The following is a 21,018-nucleotide window of genomic DNA, read 5'->3' on the forward strand; positions in this document are numbered from 1 at the left end:
AGATTATTTGTTTTGTTTTATTAATAAAGGCCCACTGCTTGAATTGAGAAGTAATTAACAAATAGCTCCACTGCAGAATACCCCCAAAGCCAAACTATATTGTAGAAATGTGAAGAAGAAAAAAGAAACTCTCAAATAAAGAGTCCAGCTGCAGCACGTATCTCACAGAAATGGTGTGCAGATAGTTGTATTTTAAGTTGTATTAAAAAGCAAGCAAACAACACACGTTGTAAATGAGGCGCTCGGTGTGACTCCGCCCACCAAACCGGAAGTTTAGCTGTTGTTGTCACACTGGAAGAAAATGGCTGCCGATCCGACTTTTTTTCAACGGAGACACTGATATTTCCACTTAGTTTGCTTTTCTCGCATCGGAGCTCCGATCCACCGCTATGCAACCCAGAAGGCAAGTCCTCCCCGCTTGTTGACATGGACGTCGCGTCCGTCCCTTCGTGTCTCGGACGAAACGTAACGTCGGTAGCGTCGCTGGTAACTTGCAGCTTTGCCCCACCAGGAGCGAGCTAGCACGCTAACCCACCGTTAGTCGCGTTAGCCTCCGCGGTCGGGCACCGACGAGCTTGTTGCCACTCAGCCGCTGGCCTCTCCGGGCTCGCGGTCCTCGCGCATCCGTTGACCCGAGACCGACGACAAGGGGTTGACACACACTCCGAGACACATTTCGTACGCGTGTTCACTTTGCTGGAGCATTTAAAGCGCCCCCCGCATAGTGTTGGAGCAACTAAGATGAAACGGTTTCGCCTGTCAGTCGTCTTCTCTGTGGCGTTTGATCGAGGATATTTCTGTTTCAATAACCTCCCGGATGCTGCGAGGGCATCCGTGTCGGTTCATCCGTTCGCTGCGTGTGTGTGACGGTGCTGCGTGGCTTCTGTGTTGTTGTGCAGGGTGTGAATGGTCACTCTAGGAAGGTGACGGTGTGGGGCAGAAAGGACAGCATCGTCTACCCGCACTCGCATTGGAGCTGGCGGTGGACCACAATGGTACGTTTCATCTCACCCAACTCCTACATGTATGTTTATATATATAAATATAAATAAATGCAGTGGACATCCACAGTGATACACTACCGTTCAAAAGTTTGGAGTCACCCAGACAATTTCGTGTCTTCCATGAAAAATCACACTTTTATTTATCAAATGAATATAAAATGGAGTCAAGACATTGACAAGGTAAGAAATAATGATTAATATTTGAAGTATTAATTTTGTTCTACAAACTTCAAGCTCAAAGGAAGGCCAGTTGTATAGCTTATATCACCAGCATAACTGTTTTCAGCTGTGCTAGCATAATTGTACAAGGGTTTTCTAATCAGACATTAGTCTTCTAAGGCGATTAGCAAACACAATGTACTATTAGAACACTGGAGTGATAGTTGATGGAAATGGGCCTCTATACACCTATGGAGATATTTCATTAGAAACCAGACGTTTCCACCTAGAATAGTCATTTACCACATTAACAATGTATAGAGTGTATTTTTGATTAATTTAATGTTATCTTTATTGAAAAAACAGTGCTTTTCTTTGAAAAATAATGACATTTCTAAGTGACCCCAAACTTTTGAACGGTAGTGTATTTATCAGGGTACCAGTTGAAGCCACCGACCAGACACGATTCACAAGGGCTGGCCCGGTTTGTTCTACCAATGTGGGAGTTGCCATTGTCACTTATCTATTCCGTGTCACTCTTATTTTCCCAAAGCAACAAGTTTTGGAATATGCATTGGATCGAGCCGAGGTAAAGACAACAAGTTATTTCAGTCTTGTGTGTTTGTATGACAAGAAAATAATAGCATGTGGTCTCATTTATCCCTATGCATGCGTTATGTGCATGCACTGCTGCCTATGTTAGTTAAGCATCATCTGTCTCATCATCCACTAATACGGTGTATTATCTGTTATTCAGTACATTGTGGAAAGTGCTCGACAACGACCAGTCAAAAGAAGAATCTCATCCGGTGGGAGGAAGAGTTTGTATCAGAAGCTCTATGAGCTGTACATAGAGGAATGTGAGAAAGAGCCAGAGTTAAAGGTTTGTGTTATGCATTCTGACTAGTTATGGGCATGCATTCATGCCTTGTTCGTTCCAATCATACTTGTCTCATAACGATTTGGCATGCTTATAACATTGTGATGTTGTTTTGCTAATATGGAGGATTTGTCTCTTATGAGTGTGTGTTTTGTTTTTCTGAAGAATTTTAGGAGAAATGTGAATTTACTGGAAAAGCTGGTATCTCAGGAGTCCGTCTCATGCCTGGTGGTCAACTTGTACCCTGGGAATGAAGGCTACTCTCTAATGCTCAGGGGCAAAAATGGATCTGGTAAGAAAAGGCAAAGTCCATCCAGTTGGGTGTTTCTGATCTGCGTACCACAATCGTCTCATCTGTAACACTCGTGTTTTGTGTTGCTTTTTCTAGATTCTGAGACCATCCGTCTGCCATATGAAGAAGGAGAACTCTTGGAGTACCTAGATGCGGAGGAGTTGCCTCCTATTCTGGTGGATCTGTTGGAAAAATCGCAGGTGTGTTTGTGCACATATATAAATGTGATGCAGATATCACGTTGTATGTTTTTGAAGGTTCACACTGTATCAAGTGCAGATTTAACTTCAACATTATTTGATTATTAGTAATCCAGGTATTGTGAAGCATACTCGGAAGCTTCAGACAGGTTTTATGTTTGTGTCTTGAACGTGTAAAGAAATTATCTGTTGGTTCACATCCGCCATGTGCAATTTGTCTCAGGTGAACATCTTCCATTGTGGCTGTGTAATCGTAGAGGTGAGAGACTACAGGCAGTCTGGTAGTACCAAGATGCCCACCTATCAGAGCAGACACGTCCTGCTGCGGCCAACCATGCAGGTAAACTAATAGAATGCATGCTAATCCTCTCAAGGAGGACAAGTATAAAACAAATGCTCTCATACTGTTTGATTATGACCTGACATGAGTGACAAAGTAACTGACCAGTAACCATTTTAATGTAGAACAGCTGAGTTGCTTATATCTGTATTCTTGCCTTGCAGACTCTGATCTGTGATGTCCATGCGATGACCAGTGACCACCACAAGTGGACACAGGTAAAGTGTCAACTATCTCAATGAGACACGGGAAAATAAATCCTGCCTCATCTGACACCTCTCTTCCCTAATGTGCCCTTAGCTAATAAACATTTACTTGGCCGTAATAGCGGGCGATCCTCCCCCCCTGTGTGTTTTGAGCCCTTTAAACATCAGCACATCGGTGTTTTCTGTAGCCTCTGTTATTCATCCGTTTCAGGATGACAAATTACAACTGGAGAGTCAGTTGATTTTGGCCACGGCTGAACCCCTGTGCCTGGACCCCTCCATTTCTGTCACCTGCACAGCCAATCGCCTGCTCTACAACAAACAGAAGATGAACACTCGCTCCATGAAACGGTACTGAACACGCTCCGCGGCTCTCTTCGAGTTCAGTCACACGGGCGACGGAAATGCTCATCCGTGTTTTAAAAAGAAGGAAAAGAAGGAAGACATGGAAGCTCTGTGACTGGAAAAGAAAAAGTCAGTGAATGAAGCAATTTGAAGACGCGTGCCTCGTTTGTATCGCAGGTGTTTCAAGAGGCACTCTCGGGCTTCACTAAACAGGCAGCAGGAGCTTTCCCAGCTGCCACCGCAGCTCCGACTCTACGACTACCTGCTGAGGCGGAAGGAGAGGAAACCCGCTCCCGCTGCAGACCTTAAGATCTCAAAGATCGGAAACGTGAGTCGTCAACGTGCCCACGACTCAACGTGCGTGTTGTGTAACAACGCCGATAAGACAGTTGACTGAAGCTGTGTACTATTTGGTTGATTTTTATTTTCTCACATGATGAAAATTGTCCACCTGCCTATCACAAAGAAACTTGAAGAAATGTGTTGAGTCATGTTAAAAACGTATCCTAATGCTTTTCTCTTTGCGCCTCTTGTTTACTACCCTCGAGAACAATCTGTTCACCTCATTGGGGCAGTGCATGCTGTCATCGTGCTCCCTCGCTCTGCTCATGCCTCTTTTTGTTTTTCCTCGGCCGTCATCTCTTGCAGTGTGTCGACATGTGGAAGCAGAGCAACTGCCAACTTACTGTACCGAAGGAGATCGATGTAAGTAGCCAATAGTCCTTTTTAACACGGCCTCTGAGCCAACACCACTTAAAACCCACTCGACTCCGAGTTTGGCATTCATAATGTAGGGCATAATGAACCAGATGGAGTCATTTGTGTGTTGCTTTAGGTGGAGAAGTATGCTGTGGTTGAGCGATCGCTGCAGTTGGACGACTCTCAGCCCACCACTGTGATCTGGCCTGCCGAGGTAAGTGGGACTGTGGGGGTGCGGATCAATGCTGGCTGCTTGCTGTTATTAATAAGAAATAGAGTAGCTGTGTGTAATGCTTTACATGGAATCATGTCCCCCGCTCCATTAGGCAAAATTACCACACAGCCTCTTGATTTTGTTTGTTTAGTGTTGACGATGGGAAAAAAGTGAGGATTTATGACAGATGGCTCCAAAGTGAATCGACGGATTAATTTTTGATGAAGCATAAAACGACCATATAACTGCAGGAAATGCGGAACCGTTGTGAATTTCGTACATCATGCTGCTATTTGGGGGGGAAAGGACCATACTGGACTGCCGATGGTCGTTTCTGTCCATAATTTGTGCTGGATTATTTTTCACATATTTCTTTCGGCGACATTTCTTCATCCCTTACGTAATTCAGTGAGTCAAAGGGAAATGTGTTCTCGGTGTTCGGCACAGGGAAGGTCGGAAGGCAAAAGCCAGCCGCCAAAGCGAGCGTTAATGGCTCCATGTTGAACCGTAGTTTGACTTTCCCGATGCGTTTACTCCTGCTTCTCTTTTCTCTCCTTTCTCTCAGAGCGGCCCCGCCAGGCTCACGGGGGGCCAAGGAGGCTAAGTATATACTGATGCTGTGCACATGTCCAGTAAGTACAGTTGCCATACTAGTGGGAGGGTCCTGAGACCTGCCTGCTTTCCACTGTTCATTTTTTCTGCCTGCTCTCCTCCCTGCCGCCAGGCTACCGCTTCGCCTGGGAGACTGTATTAGTCACGCGTGTCCCTCCTCCCTCTCTAGAGAGAGTTCTCTCTCCCGCTTTTTCTTCTAAACTGTCTCCAGACCCCCTTCCTCGACAGGACCTGGGCCACAATGGCCAGTGCTACTGCTGCGACCCTAGCTGCCAGCACCGTGTAGCAGTGGTGTTTTGGGGACGCCTCACTTCACTAGACGGGACTGTCTCCGTCCTGCTCCACAGGACCTGGGCCACAGCGAGCGTGCTACTGTTTACCCCCAGCAGCCTAGCTACACTTACAGAGTGGCAGCGTTGCGCCTCCCCTCCCCTCACGGGTTGTGTCTCTGTCCTGCTCCACAGGACCTGCTGCGCTGCAATGAGTGCGCCCGCTCTAGCCTGGGTTGCAGCGCGCCGCCAGAGCCGCAGGGGCTCCCTAGCAGTGCAGCAGGGCAGGAGCTAGATAGAGTAGGTCTGCTGACCGCAGAAACAGCTCAAGTCGCCAGATATACAGCAGCTGGAACCCCACGCACGCTTAGTGCTTCTCAGGGTTCCATTCCTGCCGCCAACTACTCGGGGTCTTCAGGGGGCTGCAAATTTTTGCTGGTGCCCTGCGCGTCCAGGCAGCTTGGTTGGCCCCTGCTGCTGCACAGACTTCGCCAGCACCCTGGCCTCTCGACATGCGGGGACCCTAGCACAGCTAGAGGTGGGACCTCCCATCCCCGTCCGCCGCGCCGCCAACAAGGCTTCGCAAGGGAGGAGAAAGCTGAACAGAATCAGTCCAAAGGATATTTCTAAATGCCGGAGTCCATCCGAGGCGTGCGACGACCAGACCTTCCCGACCAGCGACCAGCGGACGGAGGGACCCAGCACGGTGCCTCGCGTGCCTATGGTACCCCTTCCTGAGGGGCCCATATAGCTGCCATTTTCAGGGCATGCTAAAAACCGACAATGATGCGGACAACAGCCACAAGGTGTCCCCTCTTCAGGAGGGGGCCTCAGATCTATCCCTGAGCCCCCGAGGGCTCCTCCAGGGGACTGCCCGGGGGCTGACACCCCCCTCCCCTCTCCCTTGCAGCAGAGCTGTGTGTGGCAAGACCTTTCATCCTTGCCATAACTGCGTGGCAAGCAGGCAAGGCAGCTACCCGCCTGTCGGGGTCAGCCTTGTTGTCTGGGGAACTCAGAGGGGCTCGGGGGTCACACTGCGCTGACAGTGGCTTCCCTTCCCTGCTGCGCACGCTGGTCTCAACCATTGCCTGTGCATAGGTGGTGAGCGTCCGTGCCATCCCATCCAGAGCAGTTGTGTTGTTCTACCAGCGGCGTTTTCATCACGGGCGACCGACCGAGGGTATGCCGTAGGGGGATAGTGCATATGTATGCATGCAACAGCATCAGAGACATCATCCAGAGACTCACAGAGACGGGAACAGACCATACCATATTGCAGGTGTGGTCCAAATCCTCTCATTAGGTCTTGAGAGTGGTTTTTCTGTTTGTTCCTGTGTGACCTATAAGTTATCGTCATCCAGTGCTAAGCAAGGATCTATGAATCAGGAAGAAGTTGATGAACCATGGTAACTATGGTTCTAATGACCGCCAGAGTTCTTAGTCACTCGGAATGATAATCTCCTGATCGAAGAGAGAACTGTTTTATCTTCACACTTTGTCATTAGAGAAAGTCCAAAAAAACGTTGGCAGTACTTTTGACATCGTTGACGTCCGTTTCGACCTCACCACCACTTTGCAGTGACATTTCTACGACTGTTTCTTTCGGTTGACCCGTGTCCACTTTCTTTACACAGGAAATTGTAGATGACTACACATTTGAGTGTGAAGTCGGGGGCCAACCCAGGATGACCAAGGTGTCTATCTTCCAGTCGATGGGAGACCCGCTGGTGTATGGGAAGATATACTGTGCTAAAGAACCAAAAGCCGAAGATGACAACTCTGATCTAAAGCTCATACATTCCCCGTAAGGACGCTCTGATACGCATTCGGTATACGAGGCTGGGATTTGAAATGCCAGTCTGAATTCACTCGTCCTCGTCTCTTTTTGTCTCATTCGCAGCTTCCTCATAGGCTCCAAGATCGATGCAGATCGGTGAGTTATCGTGTTTGGCTTTTTGTTGAGAAGCTTATCCTGTCTAATGTTGGGAGAGCATGGTATAAATGATGTGTTTTGTCCATTTCTTAGGTTTCTTACTCAGTACAAAGGAGTGTATGAGAGCGATGTGAAGTGTGAGGTCAAGATGTCCCATAACTCAGGCAACGTGGGACAGGGGCCTCTCTCTCTGAGCAAAGATGAGGTAAGTACTGTCTTTCTTTGACGTAGGAAAAGTTTGAGGTTGCTCCAAATGTATTCATGGGATTCACTTTTACTTTTTTAATGAAAAGAATTAACGACTCAACAGATTCAGCTTTACAGGGAGGCTTCATCTCACTTTATCTGATACCGTTTTGCCAAAGAAAATAAAGATATACATTTCCCTAAATAAATAAACATTTACAAAGTTGCATTTTGATGTTTATTTAGCCTAATGAGCACTCTGACATACTGGTTTGAATTTCATCTGCAGGGTGATGGTATTTCTCCTCTAGTCCAGTCGCCTGCTTTGGGAAAAGGGGCAAAGCATCGACCGCCTCCCATAAAACTGCCTTCTGGATCAGGCAACAGCTCCTCAGGTACAGCCGCTATGTTTGACCAAGATGAATGGGTGACCATGTGGTGGCCCTGCGTCATGCCTGAGAGCAGGATGGTAGAAAACAGATACACAGAGAAGGGGGAAAAAAGTGTACATTAAAAAAATGACAAAGAATTGTATGAACCATATAGTGAATATGGTTCATACTATTTTTTTGTAATTTTTTTCCCATGAGGTTAGCTGGAAGGATTTCTGGAGATTGTAGAATATCGCAACCCCAAAGTAGCTTTGACAGATTTGTGGAAAAAAGGGTGCAACCAAAACCTTTAAATGTCAAAACAAAATCTCTGGACTGCTTCAAACCATCATAAAATGGATTACCTTTCTCCAGACATTCCATTTGAGGCTACCATTAAGACCACTGGGTGAAACTGAGGGCAGGATTGCGTCACCCCTGGTCTGGTTACGGGTCAAGCACATCGGCTAAGCTTTTACATTGACTCCTCTTTGTTTTCAGTTGGGGGTTTGAACACAAATGCAAACAAAATAAAACTTAGACAACACTATAATGTTTTTGGATATGAAGTTATGAAGTTACAAAGTCACATTGTAAAGGGATATTCAATGTGACATGCTTGGTTTTCAATTCAATACTCCCCCCCCCCCCCCCCCCCCGTACATGGCTTGACTCCATATTTGTATTCCTCAGGTAATATATATAGTTCACAAACCACCAGTGGTCTACTCAAGTGTCCTACGCCCCCTCCAGCCAAAAGCCAGTCTCTGAACAGGAAGCACTCCATGGAGCTGAGCCAGGTGGGCCTGCTGTCACCTGCCTCCCTCTCCCCCATGGGCTCCACACAGAGTAAGCAGAGCCGAGTCCAACGAACACGCGTGCGAACCAACTGTATGGGTGTTCTTTGCGCGAGGCTTTCTCAAGCCTCCAAAATTCTCCAAATCTGGAGAAAAAAAATTGCTAATAAATTCTGTCAACTGGCCGTGACATGGTTCCAGTCCTTGAGAAATATGAACGAGCCGCAGGGACGTATCTGATACCTGGCAAGTACACAGAATATAGCATCAGAACAAGCGATATATCATCTTAACCCTCCTGTTACCTTTCGGGTCAATTTGACTCCATTCAATGTTTAACGTCGGTGTTCTTTCGGGTCAATTTGACCCCAGGCTGTTTTTCACTGTGTCAAACATATAAGAAATATCAACTTTTTTATATATTTAAAGGGCTATTTAGGTAGTCAACAAACAAACAAAGTACCTCACACTTAAACTTGGGAAACAATATTAATTCTAATAATTTTCTGGAGGTTTTAATTGCTGGGGTCTAATTGACCCCGAGGGTAAAATATGTCAGTAAATATAAAGGTAACAGGAGGGTTAAGGGACGTTTTGATCCGAAAGCGACTCGTAATTTTAACTCTTCAGCTGTTATTACTGATAACATCAAAAAAAGTAAAAATCTGGCGCAATTAAAGAAAAAGAAAAAAACATGACTAGACTTGACGGTATTAATAAAGCATAAGAAGTAACGGTTTATGGGGACAAATGCTTGAATTTCTTCTTTTTTTTTGTGCTTGATTTTTTAAAATTGTATAGATATATATATATATTTATATAAGGCTCTTTGGAACAAGTTTTCAAGCAATCCTACGTTAGGGCACTTATAAGCTAGATAGCTTCAGCCTTAACCCTTTTGGTCAGCCACATGTATCTTTTTTCTTTTTTTCTTTCCTGGTGGTTGGATATTTTGCTGATCGAAATAAATAAACTAATTCATTCATTTCATGTGGCCATTGTTGTAATTTTGCATTTAAAAGTATCATCAAATCAAGCACTGAATTGCCAGAATTGTTGTATAATGTTGACACATTCGTTGACTTGTTGTTCTTAGTTTATACTCTAGGTTGAAATGCACTTATTGTAAGTCGCTTTGGATAAAAACGTCTGCTAAATGACATGTAATGTAATGTAACATTCACCTTCATCTCACATCATGTAATTGCCGTCATCAGCTAAAAGTATCCCTTTCTGTCTTCTCCCCTTTCCTTTAGGATTGGGGACTCCCAAGCCATCCACCCCCACACCCACCAACACGCCGTGCTCGACCCCGCACCCCGCCGACTCCCTCTGTGCTCCTCTCTCGTTGACCCCCACCCCGTCGGACCCTCCCATGCTTCAGAGCCAGTCGCAGTCCGCCCTCCTCGCGCCCTACGCCCAGCAGCAACTGGCTCTAAGCCAACCGCTGCCCGTCATGACCATTCCCCTGCCCGCCATGGGCACGTCCATCGCCACGGGAACCACCTCGCCGCAGGTCATGGCCAACGCGGCGGGGCTCAATTTCATCAACGTGGTCAGCTCCGTGTGGTAAGGGGTCGAATCGTCGCTCCGCTGCCTCGCTCGTCACTCTTCATGACGACCCTGTTCTGTTTGTGCAGCAGTCCTCAGAGCTTGATGGGCGGCTCTAACCCCATGCTGGGGCCAGGCCTTAACTTAAGTGGAATCCTTCCAACCGGAGGACTGATGCCCACCATGCAGTCCGCAGCACAGGCCGGTAAGAGATTTATAGTATTATAGTAAGTAAGTCAAGTTTATTTATATTGCACTTATCTCAGACAAAGTGCAGTACAGTAGTCAATTCCAATAATTTGGCAATAACAGGAGCCAAAACATTGCAACAGTTAAAAGACCAAAGTACAATACACAGTAACAGATGGTGCAGTAAAATACAATAAACAGAGAAGATAAAAAGCAGGCCATAGAATATTAAAATCAACCAAATACCTGTGTAAACAGGTGTGTTTTCAGATGGATTTTAAATGATGCTATTGAATATGAAAAAGTATTTTAGAAGTATTACTATAGTGTGCTATTTTGCATCAATTCCAGCCCCCAGGAGGATGTCTCTGATCAGACTCTAGGAACCCGAGGATCCCATTTTACCCAACGGGCACAACCGGTAATTTGCAGTTGACGTGTGGGGAATTAGTATCGACTGTTTTGCTGAAGGACATTTTAAGATGGTGTAACCCCCAGTGGGGGTGCTCCAGTAATCACACTTAGTGACTTAATACTGTACTTATTGGAGTCGTCGTTCTTAAAGACCTGTATAACATGCAGCTTATCAGATAGGCCCTCAACACTTTTCTGACCCAGCCCAACTTCTTTAAGAAAATTTTTTTTTTTTATCAGTTTTAGTGCTGTAAAAAATAACGCGTTAACTCAGTTAATCCAATTACAGGTTTAACTAGTTTTTTTTTTTTTTAGCATTATAAAATGAGATGAGATCCGTCTGTTGTTGGTTGTCGGAAAAAAAGTCACTGCAAAAAAAAGTCACTTCAGAAAATCTCAATCAATCCTCTGTCGCAATCTGTCTGTTCTCAAAACTGGATGCCCGGTCTTCGCAGGTTCACCTCTTCTGAGTTCCTTTCTTGACTTTTGTTCCTGTAGATTTACTTCCTGTAGATCAGGATCTTAGCGTAGTGTTTGCGACCGCGATCATGTGTCGTTAGGCCTTCTGACATGCATGCTATGCCCGCATTCTTGCCCCCGATCATATCTCTATGCTTAATTCTTTGTTTTTACCACAGCAGCGTGTCATTTTGATCTCCACATTTCTGTCTCTCACCATTTCTCTTCTCTCTTAGCTTCACAAATCCCTTCTCCGTCTGGTAGTCGAGCAAGAAAAAAAGTCACTTGCAAATCTGTCCGTGTCAAAAAAAACTTTAAAATTGGTGTCAATGTGGTGTACAATTGTAAAATGGTGGAGTTTAACCCTCCTGTTACCTTTACATTTACCTCATTTTTTACCTCCTGTAATAATTTGACCCCAGAAATTTGCTCACCAGATTGTCCTGAGAATATGAATTAATTAATTGCTAATTCGAAAAGGTACTTAATATTAGGTACTTTATGTTTGTTTGTTGACTACTTTAAATATTGAAAACCTAAATAGCCCTTTGATAAATAAAAAAAGTGAAGAAGGTCAACAAAACCCAACAAACAAAAACATTAAACATTGAATGTGATTAATTGGTTAAAAAGGTTTAAGGAAATTGACGGGTTAATTGACCCGAAAAAAGATTAAGTAAAGTTATGGATGTGGATGTATGAAATAAGAAAACTGCTAGATACAAACTGTATAACTGCTTGCAAATTATAATATGCGTCACCCGTGTTATATAGTGTGTTATCAATTGTATATTTAGTCATGTGTAATCCTATATTCTCGTGATATACGATAATCAAATCCCATGATTGATTAATCATGATTAAACCACAAATTAATCCGCTAATCAGTTTATATCGAGAGGAACATTGGAAGTCGTGGTACAAAGAGAGTTCCGCCGTCCTCGATGACTAATAGGATGCAAAAGTTAACAGTAAATGTACAAAAAGCTTTTACAGTAAGAGGTGCTGTGAAATACTAATGTATGTTCAAGAGGCCAAGTAGGTCTAATGGAAAAGTGCAGAGGTAAGTTGATAGAGGAAGACCACTTGTGTTCGGTCCGGTGAATGTTCGTGTGATTTGTGTTGCAGGGAGTCCGTTTGGCCTGAACAGCAGCGCTGGGTTGAGACCACTGAACCTACTGCAGGTATGTACTGCTGCTGGGAGCATGCACTGGGTACTGATCGAGCTCCTGTCCAGAGCCTGCACCCGTCATTACCTTCGCATTGAAAATGCGGAAGGTTATGTTTTGATCGCCGTGTATTTATTTATTTATTTATTTGTATGCGTGTTATTCGCATAAGTAAAAAAGTATTAAACCGAATCGCATGAAATTTGGTGGGATGATTGGTTATTATCCGGGGACCATTTGATTAGATTTTGGGATCGATCGTGTCAAAGGTCATGGTCAAGGTCATGGGGCGGCTTTAGCTCAGTGGGGTAAGAGGGTCCTGCGCAGGCAGGGGGTTTGTGGTTCGATCCCCCCTCCCCCCATTAGTTACAGTCGAAGTGTCCTTGGGCAAGGCACCCCCCCCCCTTCCCTTTCGCACACGCCGCAGCCTGCTCAACTAATAAGGATGATGTAAAATGCAGAGAACTAATTTCCCCTTGGGGATTAATAAAAGTGTATATTCTATTCTATTAAAAAGGTCAACATCTTCTTTTTACCATAGCGCGGTCAATTTATATCCAATTGGCATGCAACTAATGCCAAAATGTTCATAATTCAATGCCCAATCTTGTGGTATGCGAAGGTATGCGCTCTACCGAGTGCCCGTTCTAGTTACACCTGGAATAGTGATGAGCAGTTGATTTTCACACACACACACACACACACACAGCTCAATTTCCTCACACTTCCTCTTCATGCACCTCACTGCAAATGCCATGTAGTGGAACACCCTTCATCATGTTGTTTTTTTCTTCTTGGTAAGATGCTTTGTTAATCCTCCCATTTCCCTCTGCTCTTGTCCCTGTTGTTGCTTACATGTGCACCGTTCCTTTCCCTCGCATCTCCTCATCTCCTTCCTTCATCCTCATCTCCCCATCTGTTACTCCTCCACTATTTCTATATCTATCTTCGTGTTGTACATTTCCAGATCCCCACTGGCCCTCTCATCTTTAACTCTCTGCAGCAGCAGCAGTTGTCTCAGTTCTCCCCACAGCAGAGTCTGTCGGCCACTTCCAGTCCTCAACAGCAGGGGGAGACGGTGAGACACACACTGGCATGTGCATGCAAACACACACACACACACACACACACAGTAAAAAATAACCATAGTAGTTGCAACATTAGAATGTTGTAAATTGTGTTCGATTTAATTGGAAAATAAAATATTAGAGTTTAATGTTTATCGTAGAAAGATGTATAGTGTCCATATTAGAAAACAGTGTGTAAGGAGTTCCTGAAAGCACAGCAACATTCTTTTATTTGTACAAAATTGAGCAATCTAGCTTGTTTATTAGGGAGATGGGAAAAAAGTGACTTCACCACTGTGACGCAAAGTCAGTAACAAATCCGTTGAGACTTTACAAATATAGGCCGTATGGCCAGAAGTCCAACAGTAAGCTACTGATGAAAAAGTCAAGGGACGGATGTGTGGGCCAACAAATGATATAATTGACATGAGAACAGGAATTTGACATTGCTCGAGTGTCCCAGCTGGAGCCAAGACTTCGTCACAGTGGAAAATCTGTGAAATGACATCATGGCATCTGTCGAGGCGGTCTTCGTCGTACTGGAGCAAAGTTGAACAAATATGCAAGAACTAATGGGAGAAAAGCCCGGACTCCCCCCATGCCAGGGTGATACTGACATAGTCGAGAGAAAGCTGAAGCACCACTGCCAAAACACCTCATAACACTCTTGTCAACAGTATCTTGCAAATTTGAATCCCAAAAAAAGAAAACGCCAACATATTATTCAGACTTGTGAAATTTCTTTTGAATATTTCTGTAGAAAATACAGTTGTAGTTGCATATAGTGGTGAAACGCTGGACGCGTTACTGCTCTGGTCTTTGTAGTCCAATGGTTTTGTGATGGAGGTGAACAGGTGTGTGTTGCGAGATGTGTGTGTTGCGAAATGTGTGTTTGTGTGTGTGTGTGTGTGTGTGATCTCACTGTCCTGTTTTGCAGGGCGACCAGGGGTCGGATCAAAGTTTAGGAAACCAGCAAACGGCGGTCATCAACCTGGGAGTCGGAGGTTTTATGTCATCACAGGCGGCCGGTATGACCCACATTCACACACGGACACCCGAAAATTCAGAAAGATTGACATCAAGCCACTTACTTGGTACTAATGAGATCAGATGTTCTAATGTATTCATTTCTGTCATCACTGTATCCTAGGACTCTTAGTCTGTGCACTAAACATGATCATTTTACTGAAGTCCGCCATTGTTCCTCTCAATGGAGCATGTGACGAGTTCCAGGAGGGACTCGACCTCCCCTTTCTTCTCTGCTACATTCTCTCTTTTTTTTTTTTTTTTACCGTGTTGTTTTGTGCCCCCACCCTGATTCCTTTCCCTACTGCGCTGCCTTCCTCTCCTTCTCCACTTGCCCTGCTCACTCCCACCTGTCCGGCTCACCCCACTCCCGCTCTTTGATCTACTTAATAATGTCCACGCGCACGGTCATCGACCTGTGCCGTTGGCCTCCCTGCTTCCTCTATTTTGTCCTTTCTTTCTTTCATCTCTACGTCTCTTTTTGTGTGGTTACGCATCACTGAAACCACTACCCCCCCTCCCCCCTCCCCTTCCCCTTCATCCCCTTTTTGGCTGTTTGTGTGTTTTCTCTCTATACTTTACTCCATTCCTTCTCCTGCTTCTCTCCCTCTTGCCACCACGTCCTTCTCTGGGGTCCCCCCCCCCTCCCCCCCTTAGTACTGTCCCAGTTGAGCTGCGGGCTGGACGGGTCTGGGCCCCTGCTGCCTTCTCCAAGGCTTCAGCAGCAGCACCAGCCACAGATCCAAGTAATACAGCAACTTTGACATTTATATACACATATTTATATATACGATGTAAGAGCAGATTGATCAGCCAACTCTCCAAATGCCTTTATTTAGCAGGCGATATGTTGTGCGACCCTATAAACGGTCAGGGATGTAGGCCAGTTAATCTGCTCTGCATTAAAGTCGAAAAAGGACAAACATTTCTTAATCTCTTCAGAAATAAGAAGTAACAATTTCTAATTGATTTTGAAAAGCACTCCAAACAACTGTGTATGTCACAGAATAGAATATGTTCCCTTGGATGCAGAATGTTATATATATATAATATAATAAATATATTATTATATATATATTTTATTATAAGATATATTGTATTATATATAATATATATATACAAAAGATAACCAGAAACATATTTTATTATAAATATTGACTATTTTCTTGAATTTGGTTAAATATACACGAAGAAATCTTATTCAAAAACTGAGTATATATTCTCATTTTTACTTTTAAATGACAATTTGTAGGTGAAACGACATCACCCCAGGTCCGAGTTCCATCAAGATTTTTTTTTCTTGTGTTGTATGTTTGGTTAATATGTTGCTCACAGCAGTCCCAGTACTCCCAGCAACCCACACACACCAGCAACTAACAGCGTGTCCAACTGGGAGGCATGTCCTGACAAAGCTTTTAGCAGCAGGATTTTAACTATCGTCACTGGGGGACTGACTACAACACGAACGATTGGAGATGGCAGACTGCCAGCATGATTGTCGAAGGTGTTTTAAAGATGATTGTCTTTTTGCCCAGTTGAAGTTGCTGACTTACTCCGAGCAGAAAGCACGGTTGCTACCTGCATGTCTCTTTTTTTTGTTGCCAGGATAATGTGTGTGTCCTGAACACCACTGGTGCTGCTTGACTGTGTCCTATCTCACTTCCCAACACACCCAAACTATCTCTTTCTTCTTCTTCTTCTCCTCCTTCCCCTCTGCAACTCATTAATCACTCTTCTGTGTTTCTCCGCACACTCTTGTATGTCGTACCAGGCTTCAGTGCAGCTTCACTAACCCAAGGCACTTATACATAGTTCTGATAAGACATCATTACACGGGTCTGCTTGTGCCAGTGAATGTTTATTTTTTCTTTTTTTAACTGCCGCGGATGCTCGGACATACACTACCGTTCAAAAGTTTGGGGTCATCCAGACAATGTCGTGTCTTCCATGAAAACTCACTTTTATTTATCAAATGAATTGAAAATTGAATAGAAAATATAGTCAAGACATTGACAAGGTTAGAAATAATGATTAATATTTGAAGTATTAATTTTGTTCTTCAAACTTCAAGCTCAAAGGAAGGCCAGTTGTATAGCTTATATCACCAGCATAACTGTTTTCAGCTGTGCTAACATAATTGCACAAGGGTTTTCTAATCAGATATTAGTCTTCTAAGGCGATTAGCAAACACAATGTACCATTAGAACACTGGAGTGATCGTTGATGGAAATGGGCCTCTACACTAATGGAGATATTTCATTAGAAACCAGACGTTTCCACCTAGAATAGTCATTTACCACATTAACAATGTATAGTGTGTACTTTTGATTAATGTTATCTTTATTGAAAAAACAGTGCTTTTCTTTGAAAAATAAAGACATTTCTAAGTGACCCCAAACTTTTGAACGGTAGTGTACCTCAGATTCCCTGGTGGTAACATGCATTAACATACTGAAATCTCCTCTGATGGTTTGTGTTCTTCATCTTTTGCTGCACTTGCACAGTTGCAATTCTTGCAGCACCAAATGCAGCAGCAGCAGCAAATGGCTATGGGAGCAGCAGCAGCAGCTCCTCAGGGGGGAGCACCACGGCAACATACCGCCAGCCAACCAAGAAGTAAGAGGAAGAGGAGCATGCCACAGCCCCTCCCCAAGTCATGACAGACTAAACATCACACACACACACACACACACAAAAACAACCTTCCCCCAGCAACACAAGGACATGAATGATCCATACTGTGCTCTTTGTCTGCCTCACTGTGGAGACTGCAGACCAAAACAAAAAAAACGAAAGATTTTTTGTTGTCCTTTTTCTAGCTGACAAATGTGTATGTAATGGTTGCCAGAGGTTTTTGGAGAACCACAACTGTGTCCACCATAGGGGATTAGGGTTTGAAGACCCGGGAGCCCCACACTTAAAAGAACCGTAGTGATATTTTTTTGTTTTTTTAGATGAAACGGAGTAAGATGGTTCTCGTAGGTGGCGGGCTTTCACAAAATATCACAGCGACCCTTCAGGAAGTATTTTTCTCTGCGGGCGGCTGAAGGGGTTTTGAATCCATATTCTTGGAGGATCCCTCAGGAGCGTGTCCGACTCTCCTGCCTCTGCTCGGTTGACACCGGTGGAAACTGCCCTTTAAGCACGGATCCCAGTGAGCTCTCGACACCAAATCCTCCCGTTTAAACCATTACATGTGAAAATGCAAAATCGAATCTTGGCGTAGTGCCTGGGGGCAGCTCTCTACCTCCGTCTGTTGGAAGTCTTTTCTTCCGTTCGCCATCCAGGCACAGGGCTCGACCGGGGGAACTCAAGATGAACATGCAAGACGGTGTATCTGCTTTTGTACAACGCATTTTTTGGAAAAAGGCATTTTCCTTTAAATTAGTTCGGGAGCCACGAGCGTATTCTTACGAGACGTCGATTGAGTGTGTATGCGAGACGTTTCTGGACACTGAGAAATACTTTTTTAAGCAGTCTTTGTCAGCAGTTTTATTGTTATAAAAAAAAAAAAGAATATATATTGACAGTTGAAAATACAGCTTTTTAGATAAAAAAAAAAAAGTGTCGTCTGAGGCTCTTTATTTTGCCGTCTTCACACTGCGTACGACTTTGTCGACGAGTTTCTGGATCTCTCGCTGTCTCGCTGTCGCTCTGTTGATGCACTCCTGAAGCGTCTCTCCCGACAGCGGCGTCCCACCTGAGGCGGGGAAAGAGCGTGAGCAGAGATGTTTCCTTTCTATTCGCCCTCATAGTAAAGTTTATATGATTTTAGTTTTGGAGTCTAGCACTGCAGGAGCATCATTTATGATCTGTTTTAGTCCTCATTCTTGTGGTGAGGACTTAAAACTGGAGTATCGGTAGACTCCCGTGAAAGCCAACCAAAGTTATGAGGACAACAATGATTCAGATGAGGTAATAAGGCAGTGAAACAACAAAACAGCTAATAACTAAACCTCTAAACTGAATTTAATTGCAAATAAAATAAATAAATAAAAGGCAGTGATGGGAACGTAGTCTATAAAACTTTTAAATTAATTTCTACTTCTAAAGTGATTCAGTATATTGAAAGAAAACAATATATATATAGGCAGTTTTACTTAGACTGGCTAACCTGTATTGGCTCCTGTTTCTGACTCTAAATATACTGAAGAAATGTATTATAAATAACTAGATTAACTGCGCTAATTGTAGAAATTAAAATGGAGGATTTAGTTTTCTTAAACCAAACTGTAAGGCACATCAGCTGGAGAGTTCCTGCTGAGTTTTTCTTCATGTAGTCGATCAGAAATGTGATTCATACAGAGAATATGAGCTCCATAAGAAGAGGCGAATAACTCATCTATTTCTGACCTGGTTTATGTACAATGCAGAGTCGCTCTTCATCGTCCGTCACCACAGTGAGGCGAGTGGTGGACAGACTCTCCTCCTCAGCTGTGGGGTCTACGATCAGGATGGAGCTGCACAGAGAGCGGGCCGGGGTTACACAGAATACACGTTTTTTTATCCAAACTGACGAGCACCAACTTACTCGTCAAAAATGCCAAAAGAGGTGGCGACTGGATGTTTGTGAATACGCAGCCCGCGTCTCTTCTCTAAATCCACCTCCGGCAAACTCGTCTCTGAGCCGATGGTGACCTGTGGGAGTTTTGCTGTGGGGGAGCAGGTGAACCGTTAATCTACGGATGAAAACACAGCTTCCAAAAAAAGGCAATTTAGGAGAGAGCGCGCATACTGTTCTTCAAGGCCGCCAGCAGGGCGACGATGCAAGCATCCAACAGGTTCCCGTCGTAGTCGAGACACATCATGTCGCAGTAGAGCACCCAGCAGAGCTACAAGCAGGATTAGCAGTCAGGACCAATGACAAGACATTTACACCAAATGTAGTCTCAGGGCTTCAGTGCACATATAGGATTTACCTTTCCTCGTTCAATGCACAAGTCCTCCGTTTGTATCACCTCAGAGCTGCAACCACCATATTAAGAGAAATGTCGGTTAAGAAAAACAGTAAGATTTAGCAGACACGATGAAGCTGTGAAATGACAACTAAAATGTGTAAAAGTCTGTCGCACCTTTCTATTACATCAGCGATGAACTGGCTGGCCGCCTGCGCCTGCTCTCCTGGTGGACCGGGCCGAAACTGTGAGGAACACAGCGGCGGCAGGTCCACGTTGGGCACTGAAAGCATGGAAAGAGTACTTCAGTCGGGGTTTGTTTATTCGGATCCCCTTGAATGCAGCTTGCCTTTAAAAAAAACCACATCTGACACCGTCGTACAGCACTTACCGATGTAGCCTTTACCTGGCGCCTCCACTGTTGGGTTTGTCAGCTCCTGCAGACGAAGAAACACCAGAAACACTCAGGTCACCTGGTGTTATAATCAGGCTTGTAACTGTTGCGGTTCATGATCATTTACCGCTTTGATGCCACAGATGACTGTGGTGTTTCCAACCTTCACCAGGGCTGAGCCATCGGCTGTGGATATGGACCCTGAACAGAGAAAAATCATCCTCATGTAGACACACAAAGGCATACACAATGTACACTGGAGGTACGGATCAACACGGCGCCTCACCGATGTTTAGTGTTGTGGTTCTGAACTCTGACAGCTCCCGTCCATCAGGACGACAGTTTTCTTTCTGAAAAGGGAGCATTGGACATGACATAACTAATGACATGACAATAATAATACATCGCAACAAGTCACACTGCACAACGGATACTTGTTTTGAGTTGTAATCACTCACCAGAAAGCTCCTGTGGTACTCCAGAGGCTCAGCAACTCTGGGAGTGTACAAGTGGACAGGGAAGGGGCGAGAAGATAATCTTTTACAGAGACAGTTGTGAATACACGTATCCGGAATGACAGATGAGCTAATTTGCTTGCAATTTAATTCGATTATATGATCGGTTACAATCTCCTGTGATCAGATTAATAATAGCAGGGCATCGACACATGCCTCATTACACGAGCTAGCTTCTGTCGTGTAATATTATTAGCTAACTATTCTGCGGTAAGACATTACTTTGCGTTACGTTACTAGATTAGCTGCAGCACGGATCAGCGGAACAGAACACGTCTTTAACATCTGAATTAAGTGTGCTTCTTTTCCTAAAATCAGCCACAGTTCAGGTCAAATTTAGTGCTACTGATAACATAATTCAAAATCTGACGATTTAACATATGAATACTGTTACTTTCGGAGTCTGTCAGACTTACTTGAAACCAGCCGCCATGATGTTTTGATTAAACACGTGGGTTTGTTGTGCGGCCTACGGTGGCCGGGAGGAGGAAGCCGGCGAGCGATAAAATTCAATTTGGATATAACTTCATTTAGCCACAGACAGGCTCTTTTATTTTAGTTTCTTATTTACTAAAAACACATATTATTAACTATGAGCAGATACTAACACAACCTCTCCTTTAAAAAAGGATCAATAGATTTGAAAAAAACCTTTTTAAATAGCTAAATAATAAGTGATCGTTTTAATTGTGTTTAATATCATGTGTTTGATGTTTTTTTCAGTGGAATATCTATTTTCTATAACCACAGTAATGATAGAGTTCCGACTTCTAGTTGCCTACTTGAATCATTAATTTAAATGCCAGTGTAGCTGCTTAGCTTTTTGGTATTC

General features: G+C 44.2%; 2 protein-coding genes across 2 annotated transcripts; one reads left to right on the plus strand and one right to left on the minus strand.

Annotated features, from left to right (window-relative positions):
• The first annotated feature begins 1,005 nt into the window (after positions 1 to 1,005).
• On the plus strand, positions 1,006 to 17,951 carry supt20 (SPT20 homolog, SAGA complex component). The gene is made up of 22 exons (XM_056406873.1): positions 1,006 to 1,752; positions 1,921 to 2,046; positions 2,209 to 2,335; positions 2,432 to 2,535; positions 2,759 to 2,875; positions 3,040 to 3,093; positions 3,293 to 3,432; positions 3,604 to 3,754; positions 4,075 to 4,131; positions 4,262 to 4,339; positions 6,855 to 7,024; positions 7,121 to 7,153; positions 7,247 to 7,358; positions 7,629 to 7,734; positions 8,404 to 8,559; positions 9,764 to 10,076; positions 10,148 to 10,263; positions 12,249 to 12,304; positions 13,257 to 13,367; positions 14,294 to 14,384; positions 15,040 to 15,128; positions 16,887 to 17,951. Exons 1-22 carry the CDS (start codon positions 1,549 to 1,551, stop codon positions 17,040 to 17,042), a joined length of 2,667 nt encoding a protein of 888 aa, XP_056262848.1. The 5' UTR covers positions 1,006 to 1,548; the 3' UTR covers positions 17,043 to 17,951.
• On the minus strand, positions 17,859 to 20,654 carry exosc8 (exosome component 8). Its single transcript, XM_056406961.1, has 11 exons — positions 20,603 to 20,654; positions 20,130 to 20,166; positions 19,958 to 20,021; positions 19,799 to 19,872; positions 19,669 to 19,714; positions 19,455 to 19,560; positions 19,302 to 19,347; positions 19,118 to 19,214; positions 18,914 to 19,034; positions 18,736 to 18,842; positions 17,859 to 18,082 (listed from the first exon to the last, which is right to left on the minus strand). The coding sequence occupies exons 1-11, from the start codon at positions 20,617 to 20,619 to the stop codon at positions 17,964 to 17,966; spliced, it is 834 nt and encodes a 277-aa protein (XP_056262936.1). The 5' UTR covers positions 20,620 to 20,654; the 3' UTR covers positions 17,859 to 17,963.
• Positions 20,655 to 21,018: the final 364 nt, after the last annotated feature.

Source organism: Pseudoliparis swirei, chromosome 3 (genome assembly GCF_029220125.1).
Source record: "Pseudoliparis swirei isolate HS2019 ecotype Mariana Trench chromosome 3, NWPU_hadal_v1, whole genome shotgun sequence".
Classification (NCBI taxonomy): Eukaryota; Metazoa; Chordata; class Actinopteri; order Perciformes; family Liparidae; genus Pseudoliparis; species Pseudoliparis swirei.